Here is a 21,460-nt window from a genome sequence, read left to right as displayed (position 1 = left end):
GGAAGGAAGGGTATTACAGGATATGTGGGGCTCTCCATCGGCCACAGCGAGCTCTTCAAAATTGAAGAAAACTGCAATCTCGCACACAACAGTGACCCAAAAGGTTCAGCCAACAGGGCACTCATGCCCACGCAAGACACCGAGAGGCTCTTGGATTGGATTCTGTTCAGCAGACAATTGGCAGCTTAGTGGATATGTCAGCGGCATTTTAGATATTTTAGTGAATTTAGATTTTTTTTTTTAAATGTAAGAAAAATTAGCAGTAGATGGCCTTAAAATGAAAATCAATACTGAGTATGGAAAAAACCTGCAAATGTATTAGGCTTACAGAACACTTCTTTTAAAGCCTGCTACCCTCCAACATTTAATGGAAAAGAGTGGTCAGAGATCGTCTGCTTTTATTTTCAAAATCGTAACAGAGGATAATACAAAAATCACAGTGGAAGTGATGTTTTAAAAGCACCCTTTCAGCCTGAATATTATGTGGTTTGACTGTTTATTCATTTTTTATTACTTTAATTACTGTGGCACATGATCAGTAGCTCATTTGTGCTTGGGAAGTGTGGGGGCATGAAATCCTGCACAAAACCACCGATTTTGGCATTCTGGGAAAAAAAACATGCAAAAACAGAACATGGTGATCCTCATTCATTCTATAATTCCATCCAGAGCTGAGTTTCCTTTTAAGAAAACCAAATCAAATTTGTGGGTGACTCTTACATTGATCACATGGTGAGTGTATATAAGTAAATATAAGCAATGAAAAAAATCTTAAGGAATAAGTAAATAAGAAGAAATATTTTTGAAATGAAGTGTGGAAGCAAATTAATTGTCAGTTATAATTAAGCAAAACACAGTAATCTATATAAAATATAGATGAAAATATAATGAACGAAAGACAGATAAATCCCAAATATGATTCCTCCCTCTGGGGGCAGCAGTTACCATTTTGAGTGGGGCCAGTATCAGGATGACATAGCGGACCTCGCAGCAGTTCTCTCCCCAGTTTTGCGGCCTCTCCAGGCGGGAGATGCACACGTGACGCCTCTGGAGATGCTTCACGTTGCAGCTGGAGCAGAGAGAGAGAAGGAGGAGGTTCTATAAATGTCAACGCCTCACCTCACCGGCATCGCCCTTCATTTCCATAGATTAACCTCCTTCTCTCCAGCAACAGTTAGACAGTATTACATATACAGCACACACACAATTACAGAGCAGAGACACTCACAAATAAATTCCTGCAGTTCTACCAGTTGGATTGAAGCATTTTTTTTTTCAAATATCACATTATGAAAAACATGCAGTTCCAATGTATTAACCATTTTAAAACCCACTGAACTATCTGAAAAAATGTTTCACAAGTTTGGGGCATCTAGGATTTTCACTGAGCTACAACAAATACTGTTTTAGCTGTACATGTTTTAGTAATTACACTCTTTATTAAAACTTAGCATACACATCTCCCCAGGGCTAACTATCACTGATATTGAGTTATAATTAAATTTAAAAAAAATGAAAATTCTCACATTTAAGAAGCTACAACCACTGTATTTTTGGTATTTTTGCATAGCGTCTTCTGGTAATTTGTACTTTTGATCAGCTCGTCCATTAACTGACTAATCGTCTCAGCTTTAAACCTAACATGCAACATGCACAGACACCTCAGCTTACAGGATGCAGAGCCAGGACTGTTGGTACTGGACCCCGGTTGCGGTGGCTGTCACCCCCTGGATCGTCTCTGACAGCAGGTGAACTGCGGAGCAAAGGTCAGAGGTCAAACACGTTAGCTGAGATCAACCTCACATCCAGTCTGGTCCTCACATACTTTTTTTTTTTTTTTTTTTTTTTTACTGCTAAACGGTGTTGAACCCCTTCTTTTCTACGTGGGCCTTGATAGCACCTGCATTGCATGTCATCACACCACTTTAGCTGACTGTTACTAAAATATATGGTTACATGTCGATTTGTTCAAATCTTGATTATTTCTGTATTTAACAATAAAACCTGGTCCTGATTCCCTTATATTAGAAAAAGGCTGTCAGACAAATGCCTGAAATGTTCAACAGAAACTTCTAGCGCCTTGTCTGCTGTGCCAAGCTTCGCAATATGATGTCTGCTTCAGAAGTGCCTAACGAGCTCGCCTTCTGCTTTAGACGGTGATGCCAGTCTGCACTGTGTGCAAACACCACGCCACGACAAGCTAATAACGATGTCCATCCAGCCCCAGAAAACACCAATGCTCGTGTTAGCAGATAAAGAAAAAAAAAAAACAGATTTCATTATGCTGCCATGTTTACACAGTACAAATCATTAAACACGGGAAACTAGCGGCACAGCTGAAACCAGCTTAATAAGAAGAATCTCCCTTCCGACTTCTCACGCTGAGAGCGATGAATAATAGTGTTTTGGGGGATATTCTGCAGCAGCCCCGACTATCCCAAACCCCTCCAGAAGATTCAGCGTGCGTTGGCTTGCAACGTCCTCTTTGACTCATCAGTTCTGAACAAATTACAGGGTGGAAATGTTTTGTATCGTAAGCAGCGGGGACGATCATTTCCGCATCATTCTGATTTTCCCTGCCAGTGGTTTCTCTCTTTCTTTCTGCCTGTCTTTGTCTTTCTCTCCATCACTCTGCCTTTCTCTCCCTCTGCCATGCCGTCTCATCAATAAAGTATCCTCCATTCATGCCAGAAAATGATGGGCGTCACCATGACAACAGTATCACAGTGCTCAAGGAGTGAGAGAGCCAGGAAGGGAGAACAAGAGTGGGGGGAGGAGGGGGAGACAAGAGAGAGAGAGAGAAATAAGAGAAAGAGAGAGAGAGAGAGAGAGAGAGGGCATGTAGATAAAGAGTAAGAGGGGAAGAAAAGATGAAAAGAAGCTTGTGGAGAAAGAGAATGAGAGAAGCGGGAAGAGAAGGAGAAAAAAGGGAGACAGAGAGGGAGAGAAAAATGGAGTAGACATGCAGAGAGAGCAAGAGAGAGAATGAAACAGAGAACGAAAAAATTCAAGCAAGAGAAATAGGGGCAAAGAAGGACCTGGGGAATGAAAAAAAATCATGCAAGAAACAAAGAACGTGACAAACAAGACGGAAAATGAGAACGAGACTAGATGAAAAGAAGAGCAAGAGGGAGACAGAGGGAGGAAAGGGGACAGAGAAGTGAAGGAGATGGACTGGGATTCAATTCAATTAATAGCAGTAAGCCTGACAGCCATGTAATAATCAAAAACCATCCAATTTCTCATTGACGTCAGGGAGAAGAGAGGAGAGAGAGAACGAGACAGAAAGAGAGAGATGCAAACGGAACAAAAAAAAAGATTAAAAGATAAAGAGGAGGGAAAGAGGATGAAACAGAAGGAGACAGAGGTTACAGGAGAGAACGGAGACAAGAAACACAGAACGACAGAGAGGTAGAAGATGTGAGCGGTGGGGGTTCCTGTGGTCGAGATGGCCGATGTCGGACCATCAGAGGGAAGCTAACAGCTAACACTGTTAGCCAGAAGCCTTCACATTAAAAGCACTTCTTTTTTTTGTGTGACAAATGTCTTTTCTAAGTGAGAGTGATTGTTTCAGTGTTGAGAGCAGCTCAACAGCCAGAGAACGGCATGAACACTGTCAGCGTTCAGGGTTAAATGTCACCGTTACCAAAAGTGGGACGTTTCTACAAAATGATGTATGATTTATAAAAAAGCAGCAACACTTCATGGTTTTGTGAGTCAAGCCTTTCTCTTCCCTATCCAGTGTTTTGTAGGATGCAGCGCACACCACTGGGGAAAAGGAAAAAAAAAAAAAACTTCCAAAGGGTTTAACATCAATTATTTTACATGACTTTGCATAATAACTGTTTTCGTTCGCACTTGCATTAGCTGATTGACATCAGCTGATTAGTATCAGCTGCTTCGTGAAGACTTCGCCATCACCGGTTCATTCAGCAGCTGACTGGTAACATTCAGTCACATTCATCATCGGTGTACGCTGCAGCCCTTATAACCTCACACCTCACACCATAACGGCTCAGGCTGGATTCTGCCCATAAACCATCCCGTCAAACACGTTACTGTCATAAACCTTTCTCACTGTCCTTGGTCAAACATTGTCCGTCCTTTTCCTGCTGCTTGTGTTACATTCAGTTGCCAGTTTATTAGGCACAGTTTTAACACACACTGAACATTATAGCCTTCATAAGAGGAGGATTTACTGCAGCGCTATTGTACTATACTGGATCAGTTTTAGCTTGATGTACCTACTAAAATGGCAACTGAGCGTGTTTATATATACTGTATAAAAAACCAATCAATGTTCATTAAATGAGGGGTCAATCCCATCCCCAATCCCAAACTGGCAGGACATTGGAGAGTGCTGTATCAATCAGACTGAACTCTGCAAAGCCGAGCTCTTTACTGAAATCAATGGGAAGCTAAATCTGGTGAGGCCGTGCCTTTGGTTTGCTCTTACCATGCAAATGTAATTTCCTCCATCACCCCGCCCTCCTTTGTATGTCCTAACCACCTTATTTACTGTAAATGGTCCCATATGGATCATATATGGGATATCAGAATACACCGTACAGTATGTTACATCACCAGCTAAGGTGAACAAACCTGACTTGAATGTTAGAGGAGACGAAGCGCTTGAGAGCGGCTGCTGGTGTGATCAGTGTGATCAAGTGGGAGACTAATTAAGACGCGCATTTGATACTTGTCAGTTACATGTAGATTTCTGCACAGTTTCGTCAGCTCTTGCTATGCAAACACGGCTGTTTCCACACACAGATATGAAAAAAAAAAAATCACAGATGCTCACAAGCAGCATATCAAATGTGACAAACTTCAATGGAAAGTGATGAAAAAATATGAGGAAGGCAAGACTGGATGGCTGGATTGCCCTCTTTGATCTTTTGGGATTTCTGGTGAATTCTTTAACTGCATTATCCACACGGTTTGGTTGGAGGGAGGAAAAACAGATTGCAATTTCTGTAAATCACATGAGGATAATGCAGCCTGTCGCAAATAAGACGAGACGAATCGATAAATATGCTAAACCAGCCCAAAAAAAAACTGTGATGTTAATATTTTTTCGGGTTGATGTGCCGGTCTAACATCAACAGCAGAAAATCTGCAGAGGTGTGTTTGTTCAAAAACACAGATATCCACGGTTTCTCTGTCGGCGTGTGAAAGGGCCACGAGTCCTTTTACCTTATATTATGCTCAAAGGTGACCTCAGTAAAACCTCCTGAACTTATGCTGCCTAAAAGATTAACCGTGGTCTCAACCATTGGTGTACCTGCCAGTGAATACACACACTTATAAACGCACACGTACAAACACACGCACAACGGAGAATGATTGGTTACCTTCAAAGCACGGGCTGTGGAGGGCACTTTGAAGGAGGTGATTAAAACACAGGATGGCTCCATACAGCAGTGGCAGATGAAACACTTACTGTATATTAGGTCTCCATCACAGCCAATCACTGTGCAGCACACAGATGCAATGTTGTCACATGCTGATGAGAGGGCCACTAGGACTGGGTCAATGGTGAAACCTTGTTATCTAGAGAGGCTGTCGATTCTAATCTTCTACCCGCTTGCATAGAAAGAAATTACATAAATGGTAAATAAACCATTGTCCTACACGGACATACAGTAGAACCAAAGTCAAGTACTGCATATATGAGCTGTATCCCCCCCAAAAATGAATTACCTGAATATAAGATCACCAAAACATGGACAATCTTTTTTTTTCTACCAAGGAAACAGCTCCAAAGCCAAAAACATGGACCCAATTTTATCCTTTCAATCTCGATCAAATGAATGTATTAATTTTGTCAATTTCAACTCAAAGTATTCACACAAAACCAGCAGTTTTGTTTTTTTTTGTCATGGTGCTTTGTAAAACGAACTGATAACATTACGGGACAATGAGTCCGCTGGATGGAGAGGGCGTTGATTTGAGGGGCAGCTGAAGAGGCATCGATATCTGTGACACGGGAGGGATTGCTGGTGTCTGTAATCATTTGATGACTCAATGCATCGACCCAGTCCCGAGTGTGGAGAGGAACACAAACGGCATACTGATGGTGATTGGTACAGAAGCAAACCACTGATTGCAGCCTCACGGCGGCTGATGCTGACATTTTCATCCAATTAGCACAGCTTACCGTCATCAAAGAAAACGAAACTTTGAGACTTGTCTGCGTGGGGAGAAGGAGGAAGAAAAACCAAGAGGAGAGACCAGAGAGTCAGTTCAGTCACCGTTTCTGATCAACAAGCGAGCAGTTTCTTAGATTTTACACAAACACATGCAAAGAAAAAGACACACACACACACACACACACACACACACACACACATAAATATCTCTGCTGAACAGAAGCTTCATTTCCTGCCCTCCTTTACCTCATGCATATTAAATATCATTTTCCAGAGAAAATCCCTCAATGTCTCGTCTTTGTTGGGTGCAGAGAGATCTTATCTTGATTACCGTCTACAGGCTATTACCAAAAATTGGATTTTATCACTGATAGCAGTTATGTGTTCAGCTACTGCAAAGAAACCCGGAGACGTCAATGAAGAGATCAAGATGAGAAAAATGACATGTATGGCCACCATTTTTTTCATGTGGTAAAGAGCCTGAATTAATGGTTTCAATTTAGTATTCTGATCATTCCCGCAGAACGTTACAGAGATTTTCACAGTGGAAAAGTCATGCCGCCGGCCTGGAAAAGATATATTATTATAATGGAGAGGCATGGTTGGTTGATTTAAAAATACACAGCACCTTTCCTGTTGAACGAAGCTAATTATTTCCAGAATATTTACAGTACCTGTCGTCAGGGAAGAAAACATGTATCTGCACAAAGTATGTTCTTGTGCAGATGGAAATACAGATAAGTAACAGATTATAGTTTACCAGTTTAACAGATGCTCATGTATTGTTGAAATCATTAAACAGGTTTAGGGAGGAGACCTGAAGGGCCTGAGGGTCACAAAACTCAGAAAACAAAACATTTTTTAAAAAAATATAGCTTTGGATAGATCCATGCACTTGTTTTAGGAAAGAAGTCTCAACTTTGCAGCTTTAGAATTATAAATAGGTGACTGTTCTTCAGTTTGAGTTGGCAAAAAAAAAAAAAAAAAAAAAGAAATAACACAGGAGACTTATGCAAATGGAGGCGAAGTGGAGAGCCACTGAGATCGATCAAAGGTGACAGCAATTTAGGAAGAAATTATGGTACAGTCATCACAAATAGGGCACACAATCAGCAGCGTACACAGCACCGAGCACTGTAGCTGCTAACAGCATCACAGAGGAAGAGAGCAAAATACAATTATACAGTACATCATTACACAAAATACTGACAATTAGTCATTCTGTGGCAGCTGCTCATCATGTTGTAAGAACTGTCATCATCTTCAGCATCCTGTAAATGTATATGTTTATATAATCCAAGTATATTAAAGGAGGACGTGCTTTTTTTTTTTATATTAACAGGTTTCGTGTGTTCAGTAGTGACTTAAGTAATATTATTATCAATGCATTGCATCATCAGCAATGCTGTTCATTATTCCTCGGCACAATGTGTGTACTGGGCTCCATCACCGAATCCCAAGACAAAAGTGAGTCGAAAAAAAAAAAAAAAAACCACACAGAACAAGTTGGCCTCCAAAAACCGACTCCTCTATACAAGTTGGAGCAGGACTAATTATCTCTGTGGGCTTTCATCTTTTTCATTTCTGTAATTCTCTGTTCTTTCTGTGCCTGTTATAATCTCGCCCTGTTCTCTTTATCTCACAGCTGTACAGTATTACACTCCAAATGAGCTGGTCCACTCGCCAGCCGTATCACCCTGCTGTGGCAGAGTGAACGCAGATATGGCAGAAATTAATACCTGAAGAGATATGTCCCGTTGATAACATACTTACGTGCAATATGAATGTATTTCCCCAGGAAGAGCCTTTGTTCCTCCCCTGGAGATACCCCCCCCCCCCCCCCCCCCCCCCCCCCCCCCTCCTCCCCTCAGTACTGACATGACTGTTTCATGTGTAAATGTTCATGATTTTAATTCAGGGAACCTACCAGCAACACAATCTTACTCTGAATTCAAACTAAAAACAACATACTGACGAGAGGATGACAGATCTGCCTTTTGAAGTCCTGCAGACACTTATTAAATAATTAAAAATTCCGTATCAAAATTAAAGAGTTATGGTTGACTGAAATCTGCAGCCTGCTTGAAAAACACACCTTTTTTGGGATGTGAAAGAATATGTGATACATGTGAATGTCTGAAATAAATGCATCTTCATCTTTTCTGCTCGTTCTGTAAATATTCCTGTATGTTACATCCATCTGTAAATATAATTTAATCGCTACGATAGAGATGCTAATTTGCATGTTTCAAACAGTAAATCTTCGCAGCCTTTATTTGTTGCATAATTGTACAATTGTTACATCATTCATCCTCAGTACAATTAATTATCACCCAATTCTCCTCTGCTATTATCCTGTTCCTTCTGCTGCAACTAATTAATTTGCCAAGAGTGATAACTCAAGTTTCAGCTGCTTTAAAACAACTTTTTTTGTTGCACAACATATAAAAAAAAAATAAAATAAAATAAAAAATCTTGATTGCATCTTGTTGGTCTAAGGATGTCATGTATATGCTAACATTTGTGAAAAGATTAAAATCAAAACAACACAGTATTTTGTGCTGTGGTTCCTCTTCCAAGTGACGATAGATGCAGATATCGGTTTTGTGAACAAACTGTAACGATCAATCTGTGGCTGTAGATTCTATTTTATAATGATGTGTCACTGATATAAGAATATTCTTCCTTTATTTTTCTATGCTGCTTTATGCAACTTCAAAAATTGAGTGAGACCTCTGAGACCTCTGAATGCTCAAATTGATTTTCAAAACAGCTCAGACCTGCGCAGGAAGCCTTTTTGTTAAGATGGCAGCCACACACACACACACACACACGCACACGCGCACGCACACACACACACACACACACACACACACCCCTCTTCCTGCCTCTTTATGGGGTATTCTGGGAGAGAAACAGTCAAGTAGCAGCAGCCACCGCAGCTTGAAAGTCTCTAAGAGCCATTTGAAAAGCTAAGTGAGTGATCGATGACAGAAGTCAATTATCACCTCGCCAATCTATCAGAGGCGGCTGTGCAGGGCGAGCTCACACACCACCCACCTCTGACGAACCATCAACAACTGTGGACACCAGCCTAGCCAGACAGGAAAACACTGGACACATCCAGATAGGTGTCAGATTAAAGGAAAAACCAACACAAAGGGCTCCATTTTAACAATCTAAGCACACGGAGCAAGTGCATCGACAGTTTGTCTAAACTCACTTTTCATAGTTTAACAGCAGAAAAAAAGGTCGCAGCACCAGGCGCATGGTTCAGAGGGGTTGCACTTAGTCTCTTAATTAATCATGAGTGTGTTTTGGGTGTAACATGAAATAAACCAATCAGAGTGCCACTTCCCCTTCCCTTTAAAAACCAGGTGCGCCTTCGCAAACTGCGAAAGTTTGATTTGCCGAACAATTACTTTTGTGTGAAGTGTTCGGTACAGCTCATGGCAGTGAGGCATCAACAATGGATGCATACTGTTATGTAAGAAGGTGGATTTTTCCTGGTCTGAGGAGAATCGCCTTTACCAAGAGGCTTTGCTCTCAGCCAGAAGGACCTGAGCTGAAGGGACTGAACTAATGCGACAAGGATGAGGTCCAAACGGGAATATTAATATGCATCTAACTCATGCGTGTGCAAACAAAATAATTCCAATATTAATCAATATTACTGCAGTTTTTGGCAGGCTTCTGAAATCAATCTATTCTACATTCTGAAATAAAACCCTTTGTTTCCCCAAAAATATTAAATGAAAATGTTTAACTGATTTTACATTTTTGTAAACAAGGAAACTGGCACCTGGTTGCAACAGTGAAAGGAATAAACCAAAACATCTCAAAAACATTTTCAATTATCTGAAAAATATAGAACTACAGCTCAGCCATGAATGGGAAGCAGGATTTTGTTACTTCTGATTATCTGCTGTGTTGTTTTGTTGTGGGTTTGGTATTCGGATGTGTGTGTTTGTGCCACATGTTTGTGCATTAATGCGTAAGATAGCCCCTCGACAGTTGTCCTGGGAAACGTTTGATGTCTGCACATGTAAATGGTTGCCAGCACGATTCAGCACATTGAGCTCTATTTGCGTCCACTTACAAGAGCCGCGGGGCGAATGAACAGGCTCGGTTCAAACATCACAAACTTTCCTCGGGGTCTTCAAAGCTTCCTGAACCATTCTCAGGTCTATCTGACAATTTTCCTCCTGAGCGTGGGGAAGCTGTTTTTCAGGTAGGTGTTGACATGTGCAGACGTCAGATGTTTTTAGGTCAGGTGTCAGGTGTTATAGGGTCTTGGTCTGATTGTGGGCAGGCACAGACGGTACAAGTTATCTTATTTTGTTGTGTGTGTGTGCGATTGTATATTTGTGTGTATTTTCCCACATTCTTCTACATGCATCACACAAGCACATCGACGGTGTCCCTGCTTACCGTTGACCTCCTGTGCGCCTGCATCTGTGAAAAGCATGCTCATCACCTCCTCGAAGTTGCAGCCGGGCTCGGACGCGTGGCTGTCCTGGCCCACATGGTGCAACATTCTCTTCAGAACGTCGTCCAGGGAGGCGGCCGTCTCATCGAGCAGGATACTGGCCCTTGCCAAGAAGCCATCCAGGTCCCGGTGTGCCCGAACCTCTTCCTCAAAGTTCATCAGTTTCACATACTGTGGAGAAGATTGAATTCTTTAAAAGTCGGAACTAGATTCACTTGTCAAAACGTATCTTCCCTCATCTCTGCAGAATTTTTATATGTTTTGTTTGTTGTATCTTTGCTGATGTTTGGCCTATGAAGACAACAGTCTCAGATGTATTTCTAAGCTTAAAAACTCTAGCATCCCCAACAGGTTGACGTAATTACAGGGCCATGATACCTGTAATGTTGCATAAGGGAAATTAAGCCTGTGAAGATAACTGTCGCTAATTTTCATTTTATTCTGCTAAACAGAAAAACTGTAGGAGCAGTTCATATTTTTATTTCAATTTTCAGAGACCGTATGGATTAAACCCGATTTTATCCCTAAATTGGTCGACCAACTTTAGAATTGGGCCAGATTGTTTGCTGGATGTTCAGACTGTAGAGTTGCTGCCATTTTTGTTCCCTGTCACAGTGTTTGTGGCTATTTTTCTGTCACCGTTTTTCACTGATGCAGCTATGTAGCTAACAAGCTATGCAGGAAGATGATGCTGCCTCTCCCGATCATGTCCACCCAAAGCTCTGTTTATCCAACCAGCAGAAACAGTTATCAATGGGCAACGATATGAATCGTACAACAAACAGGAGATGTGGGAGCAGACTCAGAGGTCTGGAACCAGGCTGACAAAATCACGAGTGCAATGTCTTCATGTAGTACAGCAGCAGGTCGAGTGGAACTGAATCTTTAGATCCACAGAACCATTTATATCACGAAACGTCTGAGTCAGCCACCCACAGACAGGGTCTGCACCACAAGTGTCAAAGCTCCCTAAATCTTTGACCTTAAAATATCCTTCCACACCATCCCCACTGAGTCAAACAGTGGAGCTTTTCCAAAGGGCAGAACACGGAGAACATGCTTCGCCCCTCCAGTTCATCAAAATTGGACCACTGGTGTCTAAGAGTCGGTCGAACGGACAGAGAGATGAACACAGCTCGATTAAGAGCCCTGACACTCACCAGCCCTCGATTTAATTGATTGTGCGATTAAAAGAAATTCTGAAGATGACTGGATTCCCTGCTGTTCTTTTTAAAACAAGCACCAAGAACCAAGCTGAAGGTCCGTCTCTAGAATCTTTGGAACTATTTGTGTATAGAGCTCTATTTATAGGAATCTGTCAAAGCTTAGGTACGGGAGTCTCTTCAGCCTCAGATCAAGTGATTAAAATGTTAATAAACTGAACTAATTTGGGACTGTTTTAGATTTATTTCCAGTAATATGCGCTGTGCTAAATGTGCAGTCTTGTGGTCCGTATGTGAAGGATGGAGCTTTGGGACAATATTCAATTCTAAGGAGATTTCTTGGTTTGTTAATAAAGAAAATGAAAAGTATGCAGCTGTTGCAAAAACATGACCATATCAAAATTAATTCTAAATATAGGCCGCTGCAAATAAACAGATCCATGACAAAATTCTTGGCGGGTAAGTCGGCATGTGAGCATGTGAAACTGAAAAAAAACAGAAGGAGAGAGCAAACAAACAGAACAGTAATACAGAATGGGGAGATTAGTGAAAAGAACCAGGCAAGCTGTTGGCAGGAACAAGGCACAACAAACTGAAATCTCTGACAGGCTTGTACTGAGGGGCTCAAACTCTTGACAGCCTCGGTCACCAGTTTAAACCACTGCCCTCTGGGTGCTGCTTTAAACTCTTTGAACTGCAGAGGTAGAGAAACATCCATTTATCTCCAGTGCAAGAGATGGCTCGTTGTGCACACAGAAATCTCTTAATGTTGCTCCTAATTTTAAAGAACTTAGCCTGAGAAATTGTTGATGGCACCAAAGTAGAATTTTTTTTTTTTGTTGAATGTGTTTGGATGTTTTCTGCTTTTTTTTGGTCATTTTTTTGGATGTTTCTTTTGAGAACACAGTCTGGCTTTCATGCTCACTTGTGTTGCTCAGCTTTTATACATTAAATACACTCAGGGATGTGGAGGTTGATTTACAAAGCTATGAAGACAATTATCAACAGGACTCATACTCATGTCTCATGTGGTAATGAGGTATACTGGTTCACTATATAGATAGATTTATTACAGGTAAACAGAGATGTAAGATAGAAGTTTTAATTATTGGTGCAAATGCCAGCAGACAGAAGCGTTGCATCGATTTAGCTGTTAGACTGAAGAGTCTTGAGACGAATCTGAATTTTGATCTACACATTAGACATACCACAGAAAGTGTCTTTTATCATCTTAGGAATATTCCCACAGTATAACCCTCTCTCTTTCAGGCAGACGCCTTCATCACCAGCAGGCTTGATTAGAGTAACTCTCTCTTGCCCTGGAAATCCTGGTATAAAATGCAGATGATCTAAAAATGCAGCAGCAAGTCCAGAGGCTGAGGATAACATTACACCTGTTTTAGAGTCATGTGACTTTAAGGCAGACTTTAAAACCCTGAATCACTCAACTTGCTGATTTAAAGTATGTCTGCTAATACAGTATGTTCCTCCATTTCTCTGACTGTTCTGGACTCTAGGCCAGGACTAAGACTTACGGGAGCTTCTTACCTCAGGACCTGCAGACAAATGAAACCTGAGGGACTTTCAGAGCCCTACTATTTTATTTTGGATCAATAAGGCATTTCTTTTGTTTTATGGTTTGATGTATTTATATGTCTGCACTCTTCTGTATTACACATGTTGTACAGCATTTTTCTCAAGGCAGGTGCTTTGATTCTTGGGGAATCCCTTCTCTCTGGCTGAACATGTAACAGTCAATGAAATCAGTTGCTACGGTGTTTATTTGGAATGTTAATCTTCACACAGTTCACGGGTCTCTCCGTGCCACATGAATGAGGACTTCTGGCTGTAACGCAGAGCGTTCATTCATAAAGTTGATTAAAAACACACAATACCTCAGGCAAGCCATCAAATCTGCGGGACCATCAAACAGGCAATACCATCACAGATGTTTCACAGAGACACACAACACTGGAGAGAAATTCCTTAATGTCCTAAAGTGCCAAAAACTGTATCAGCAAACGTGATAATATTATTGGGATTTCCTAAATGTAACATCCATATCAGCACGATCCAGGTATATTTTAAATGATCAGATTTTCCTCCAATCCTATTCAGATCCTTTGCTTTAACCGACTGCAATGTGGATAAGCCAGCTGCTTTATCGATATCATAAATGTGCCATTTCATTTGCTAAAATACTAAAACCAGTGACATGAGCCAGCCACTGGCAGAGAGACATGAAAACATAAACAGCAGCAGCTTCAGAGAAGATGTACACACTGGACCAGTCGAGCTATTCGTTGGACAAATACATCTTACATAAATCATCTTACATAAATGTTTAGTTTTTTTACAAACATCAATGTACTTCAACAGTGCATGATGTAATAAAGCTTTGCGGAAGTTCAGTCAGACTGTGTTACTTACTAAATTGTCCCCTCCAGGCGTCCAATCACGATTCACACCTAATCGTTTCTACGTCATCCTAAATAATGTCTCTTCTTTCATGTACAATGGATTTCAACATATTAAAAAGGCAGTACCCATTTGGTGTGAAGTGGGCAAACTTGGGCATCTCAACACTTTCTTCTTTGATCTACTTTGGGGATCTCAAGTAAATTTAGTCATTATCCCCTCGACCACTTCTCTGTTCAACTTGCTGAAGTTGGGGCTGATGCTAATCAGTATCGAGGCTCCATGTGGATACCAGTGGAGTTCTCTCCCTCATAAGTATGCATAAGTTTCAAATGAAGTCAGTGCCTAAGTTTGTTTGTTTCACTCCCATGATTAAAACATTTGGTGCGTTGCAGTTCTTCTGCAACTATTTTTTAATTTTTTTTTTTTTATGGGCTGTTCTACCAGACTTTAGGTGTATAATTTAAATCTTGTCACTAAATCAGATATCCCTCAGAGAGCAATTAAGATGTGAATTGAGCTGAATTGGGCTGCTGCACTCGTTATCAAGTTCCTTGATTGGCAAAAAAAAAAAATTATATTGAGTTACATTTAATACAGTGAATACTAATACTTACCCTTCTTGATGTGTTCAGCAGCACACAACCAGAGTCGTCAGTATCTGAGGAGAAACAAAACAAGGTACAATTATACTCTGGAAGTGTTTGTTCAGTAATGAACCTGTTCTTTAGTAAAAGCTTTCACACCTGCATCATCCTATCTGTAATGTGTAATGAATCTGTAGGAATGTATGGAAGTAACATTGGCCCCGTCTTTCTATGATGTTTCCCTGACAGATGGTGTTAAATCTTCTGTCGTGGTAAACGAGTGTTACTGTCGTTGAAATGAAACGGCAAAACGAGTAAAAATTTGGTCAATCTATAATCTATCATCATCAAAAGGTACCCACAGTCAGACTGCGATACAAACACAAAAAGTGAGTTTAAATTTGACCAAAAGTTGGAAGCAAAGTCTACGGCAAAATAAATGCAATGTGCCCACGAATATAATCACTATATTCTGTATTAGGCACATTTCACATTCACCTCATTCTCACAATAAACTGCAGATCTGATCCAGCCTGCAGAGGTTTTACATTTATTTGGTATTTTGTTTTATTGGTGAATCTCAGCCACTTCTTTCAGAGTAAAATCTGTTTGTTAGTGGGTCTGTAACAGAAAAGACAAGAGATTAAACCAAAAGAGAAATTTGGTGTGAAACATTTTTAACAATTCTATACACAGAATGTAAGACTTATTAATGAATTAAGTACAGGGTATAATCATGCAATAAAATTATCACTTAAGTTCTACATAATCAAAATAGGCCAACTAATCTGTCACCTTCAGGAACCAAAGCCCTGGGCATTTACAAACATTTTTACTGCTACTTTTTTAATACCTTTATCATAGAGATGAAAGTGGAGAGATGATGGGAAACGAGAGAGAGAGAGATGGGAAATGACACAACTTGAAAGCAGACTCGAACCAGGAATGTTGTAGTTAATTGTCAGTGGCCCAAGGCCACCAGGCTCCCTGTGACTGCAGTTTTCAAACAATAAAGCAGCATTTACTTTGGTAAAATCAGAATATTACAAGTTAGAATGCTTCGTGTTTTAATGCTAATCTGTCGTAACATGGTAATTATAATGTTCTGAATTTGCATTTAAAAGCGTTTTTAACCAAGAGAACATTCATTACTGGTGGTGAAAATTCTGAAATACAGATCACAAGTAACGACCACTCAGCCTTGTAAAGAAAAGAAGCCAGAGACCCTTTTTTCTAATAGGGATGAAAATGTCAAGAGGCAAGTCTCTAAATGCTCTCACTGAACAGGGATTGGAAGTTCTCTGCTGATAAGGCTTTAATACACACGACTGTGCAGCTGAGGTGAATGCTCAGATAAAGTACAAAGGTCTGGATTTTCCCAGTGTCGAAAAAAAAAAAAGGAAAAAGCGGAAAAACCTTTTATGTTAGAAAACAATACGGGGACAAAGCTAGGGAATGAGGTTTTCAACACACTTCAGTCCCATAACTAGCAGACTGTCAGTACCCTGCTGACTCTCATAAAACAGTCCGCCACCACCATTACATAACGCCGTTATCGCAGTTTACTGTGGGGAGGACGTTATTAGGTTACCATGGGCTTTCCTCCTCTGCTCCGCGTGATGCACTGTGTCGGCTCCGTCTGGAAATCAATCAGTGCTTAACTCCACCCTCCAGCAACGGAAAAGCAAGAAACCCCCCCTTTAACAAGCCAATAAGCCTCAGGAAAGCGCCAGGATATCATAATATCAATAATCAAGCCACAAGTGAACATGTATGAGTCTGCAGAAAGGGGTGGGGTGGGGGGATGGGGGGCTTTGATCGCTGCACCAAACACCTTGCCAACATAAAACCCTGCAGGCAGTGGATGAAGAAAGAGAGTCCCAACCCCTACCTCTCTGTGATGAGGCTATGGCAGGGGGGCACATGTCGTGTGCAGTGGATTTGGTTCATCAAAGCCTCACAATCAAAAAGCACACGGCTTGGCTGATCCGCTCCCAGAGGGGAAAGAGAGCTGCGGCTCTAATTGCTGTCAGGCTGCAGCCGTAAGGAGATATTCATATATTCATATAAGATTACCTCGTCCCCAATGATCACCTCTTTCTAATGGCCTCTGTATGTCTCAATATACTGTGTGGCTTAAAGTAATCCAGGAGAATTTCAGGGTTTAGGATTAGGGAGAGGAAGTGTTAAAATGTGGCACAGGCTTGTTTCCCTTCTTGGTTCCTTATTTGATCAATGTGGCACTATAACTGTTGATTATATTCAGTCAGCCACAAGTGTTATGTAATCTCAGAGTGGAGTGTTGTATTATTTTAGTCATTAAGGGTTGCAGGGTGGTGACTGAGGATGGCTGAATTACTATGTGATAGGAGAGAGCTTGTATCCGAACAGACTCGAGTGTCCTTGGGCCAGGGGCTGGGCAGCGTGTTTGAAGCAGTGCATGCATTTCAAATATGTGTTTGAAATCAAAAATAATTCGGTGATGATCATTGGTGTGGAAAAATAGAAAAATAAGGTTCATACTTTTTCACTTTCAGAATGCTAAGAATATATTTCACAGCCTTCTGCCAAACTCTGCCTTTCACATTCGGTTAAATCGCGATAAAGCAAGTCGGGGCCAGTGCTGACCTTATTAAGTGGATTTTCAATATCAGCCAGAGGTGATTAATCCACATCAAACAAGACTAGGTCAAAATCCTGCATGTGGCTGGACCGCTCATGGTCAATGTGTGAAACAGAGGACGCAGTTCAGAACTACAACTACTTTCAATGGAAAGCTGCTAAAGCTGCTCTAAAAGTCGCGAGATGACGTCATACGCCAGTTAACATATTTCTGACATCATTGCGTTGAATTTGCCTTTCTGCCAGCTGTCAGCTGGTTTCAGCTCTTCCAGGCCATTCCCAAGCTGCTGCACTACACCGTAGAAAAACTGGTAAAATACTTATAAATTTTACAAAATATCACTCACACTCTTGAAGAGGAAAATTCAATTCAGAGGCACTATTACAAGCCCTGGTGGAAACTCTTCACCTCGGCAAACCAATGTCCTTGCAAATATGTGAATATTTTAGGAGCTGGCTTCTCGGACAGCTCTTACTGTCAGGTTGTTTGTGTTATTTTGCATGAAAATGCACTTTGATGCCTAAAATGTAAAGGAATCAGTCTTCTTACCATTTCGCTACCTGCTTGTCAAGAAAGAAAGAAAGAAATACACCCTAACTCCTCTATTTCATTTATTACAGATTTCTCATCCTTAAATTATATTTTTTATTGGTAAATCCATTCTCTTCACTCGGTCCACTGTGCATTTACAAAACAAAACCCACTCAAGGTTATCAAGGTCAAGTAATGACCTTGATCAAAGCCTAAATCCTCAAGTTTCCATTGTGAGATGGCTGCCCTTCCTCATGACTCTTCCACTTCAGTATTCAGCCAAATTGATTGAACTGAAGTGGAAGTGAGCCAAGCGCTGGCAGAAATATAATCATGAAATCAATTCTATTTATGGAGAGCATTTGACAGCTTTATGACAAAGTTCTCTGAAGAGAGAAGAATGGTTAAGATCATGTCAGAGCGATAAAGAACAGAGGAGGACAACAAACAAACAGCATCCTTGCATTACCGGCCGATAACATTTTCAGTAAGCTCTTCAAATTTCAATCTTCAACACTCGCTTGAATAACTGCCATCATTCACTCTGTTTGAACTTTGCCTGATGACACTTATAAACCAATACTGAGCACAATCTGTGTCCCAGAATCTGTGTACAGTCAGTCGCAAAAACTGTATGAGGCTGCAATTTGTGGTCTTACTATTATTTTGTCCATTCTATTCAAATCTGTGAGGGTACGATTAACAAAAGACGCACCTTCCTGTATATTGCAATACATTTCAACAGCACCACAATCTACATCCTCCAAAAGCATCATACAGTTGAATCAGCACCGACGTGTTGTCGGGGTAAAACTGGCATGTTTTCCTGTTCATGATAGATTTCCTCTTGAATTATTGTTGAAAAAAACTTTTTTTTTTTTAGTCTTTAGTATTTTATTCTAAATGGTTCTGTCACCAAAACATGACATTTAGCACACAAAATCTGTCCTCCTGAGCATTTTAGCTGAAATAAAAACAAAACAAACCTAGAAATACATGGTACATTGCCAGTAGTTGTTTTAAAATGTTGTATGGTGAATGGATCATTTCCTGCTGATGTTACTTTTCACATTTTCCATCTCATTCGAGCAGTCTTTGTTTTCCCTGTATTCTGACAGAGAAGACAATCGTTGTGTTGCCTTCATCATCAAAAAGAAAAACAGAAAGAAGAACACTGCAGCGCTACTTTGGAGGCTGAGCTCGTATTTGGGACCTTAAATCATAAATGCTCTTTAAATAACTCAGATGTTGGAAGGCCATTGCAAAATTTATCTTTAGTGTGGTGCACGTTAAATATCCAACAGGCACAATATCACAAAGGTCAGGACCGAATACTGTCCCAGAAACCAGGCTGGCATGAGACCAGATTCATAAAAGCATCCACAGCGTGACCACGTTTTCTCATGAAAGAAGCCACTGTTAAATATAGGGAGAGAAATTAATTAATTATAACAGACAGATGTTTTTGAAATTAGATTTAGGTAGGAGCTGCTGTCTCTGGGTCTGATGTAATCACCAAGCTATCTGCTTTTTCCAAACCACTGCTTATTTAGCCAGACAGGATGTGATTAAAAGTCCTGTTCGGAGTCTTACATTGATTTGATATGGTGGACCTATTCCACAGCGGCTTGCTGATGTGGAATAATAAAATAACATAATAATTTGTGACATAAAGTAAAAGCAGAAACAGGCACGCAAACAGCTAATGACACTGGGATCAAATGTATGCGACTACTAGACTAGACTGTGTGTGTGTGTGTGTGTGTGTGTAGGGGGGGAGCACAAAACAAAAGACACTAATCAACATTCAGCTGTGCTGTCAATGAATTATGCACCGAAAATCTGGGAGCAGACACTGTTGGGCATGACAAACATTCTGCACCTGCGGGTGAGAATTTGCCTGATGACAGCGGCGAGAATTCAACATACTACAGCTGTATAGGCTGAGAGGAATGTGGTACAAACACTGCCAGGTTTACGGGTTTATCTCCCTTGTGATCAGGCGTGGGCTGTATGAGGATTACACAGTGAGATGAATGTAAGAAACTTTACCACTGTGGTATCGCTTCTAATACTTTTTTGGGTGTATTAGGGCAAAATTAAAAAAATTATTAATTCCACTATTTCATCCACTCACTCCTACTTCTGATGTTATAAAGATGGAACCACTGAGTTCACTTCAAATTATATGTTCTTTTATTTTTTGGGGTCTAATAATATGGTTCCACATCCTGGCCCAGAGGTCTAAACATCACCCCTCAGTCACACAGGTATAGAAATAGAAACAGAATGAAAAAGTGGTGCAGTCCAAATAATGTTTTTCAGAAAAGAGGGGGGGAGGGGAAATACGCCTTTCAGTGGCACAGAGATCAACATTTATGGTAACGGGCACTGAATATAATCTGTTCTGCTGTGACATTTTACACTACGCCACTCAAGTATTTTACACTCTTATTTTAGACCTGACATCCGCAGCATCTGTCCAAACTGAAGGGGAGCTTTCGCCATTGTTTTCCTCCTCTAACTTGTTCCCAGCTTGCACCACTCCAGCTCTCTTGTCAGATGCCTTAAGTGTTACTATGTATGGAGAATCAGCCCAAGTGACATGGTCACCTGTCACATTCAAAGGGAACGGACATCTCTCTCTCTCTTTCCTCCTCTCCCCGTGGTGCACCTGTGACTGTTGCCATGGCAATGGTAACCTGTTGACCCGTGGGGTTTCTGGTGATGGGGTCAAAATCATCTGCACCTGCAGCTGAGGAGCTGTCTGTCAAGTCAACACCTGCCATCAGGCTGTGGACGGACCCAGACCCCAGCAGACCTCCACAGAAATTAGTTTAAAGTTGTTTGAAGATTTTTCTGGGCATTTTTCCTTTGCTTTCTTCTTGAATGATGCCGTGGAGATCTGCCATGACTGCAGACACGCGCTGCCTTTGAAGAAGCTTCGTGTTATGATATAAAACATCTCCAAAAAGGCTGAAGTGCAAGGAACAAAAAGCAGCAGCAGAGGAGCTGATTGACTGGAAGAGGCAAATTCAGAAAGACAACTAGCCGTTTTTCAAAAAATGTTTTTTATAACTAGGCGGGCAGATTGTAGCACACATTCCCACTTATAGTCAGGCGAAGTCAGAGGTTGCATTCGGACGCCTATGTCCAGAACAACATCCATCTAAGCTACAAATGCAATTTTAATGAATCGGCTTATGACTATAAATAACGGGGTCTGACACTGACACACTATTATCTGTCAAAGGAAGAATACCACTAGTTTAATTTCAAAATGAAAAAGGATTAAATTTCTAATAACCAGTGTTGTAGTGAATGCTGATTGGTCTCAGAATACAGAAAGTAAAGCTCTGGATCGCGCTTCATGTTTTTCAGAAAGGCCGATGACAGAAATGCTGACTGAGAAACTGAGGTGAGTCACAGAAGTTAGTGGAACAGATGCTGGCCCGGGCACGATGTCGTGACTTCAGCTCTTTGTCTCGTGTTTTGTC

General features: G+C 40.9%; 1 protein-coding gene across 4 annotated transcripts in view; it reads right to left on the bottom strand.

The window, feature by feature from the left end:
• Nucleotides 1-21,460, bottom strand: part of slc4a11 (solute carrier family 4 member 11) — an 87,034-nt gene that overhangs the window by 21,416 nt on the left and 44,158 nt on the right. For all 4 annotated transcript variants that reach the window (XM_041060991.1, XM_041060994.1, XM_041060992.1 and 1 more), the window contains exons 4-7: nucleotides 14,840-14,883; nucleotides 10,584-10,812; nucleotides 1,672-1,753; nucleotides 946-1,069 (exon numbers count right to left, since the gene is read on the bottom strand). In XM_041060991.1, the coding sequence (XP_040916925.1) occupies nucleotides 946-1,069; nucleotides 1,672-1,753; nucleotides 10,584-10,812; nucleotides 14,840-14,883 (479 nt within the window). The remainder of the gene's footprint in view (nucleotides 1-945; nucleotides 1,070-1,671; nucleotides 1,754-10,583; nucleotides 10,813-14,839; nucleotides 14,884-21,460) is intronic.

The sequence above is a fragment of the Toxotes jaculatrix genome, chromosome 17 (assembly GCF_017976425.1).
Source record: "Toxotes jaculatrix isolate fToxJac2 chromosome 17, fToxJac2.pri, whole genome shotgun sequence".
NCBI classification, from domain to species: Eukaryota; Metazoa; Chordata; class Actinopteri; family Toxotidae; genus Toxotes; species Toxotes jaculatrix.
The sequence above is the reverse complement of the archived record's forward strand: the minus strand, read 5'-3'. Positions and strand labels throughout refer to the sequence as shown.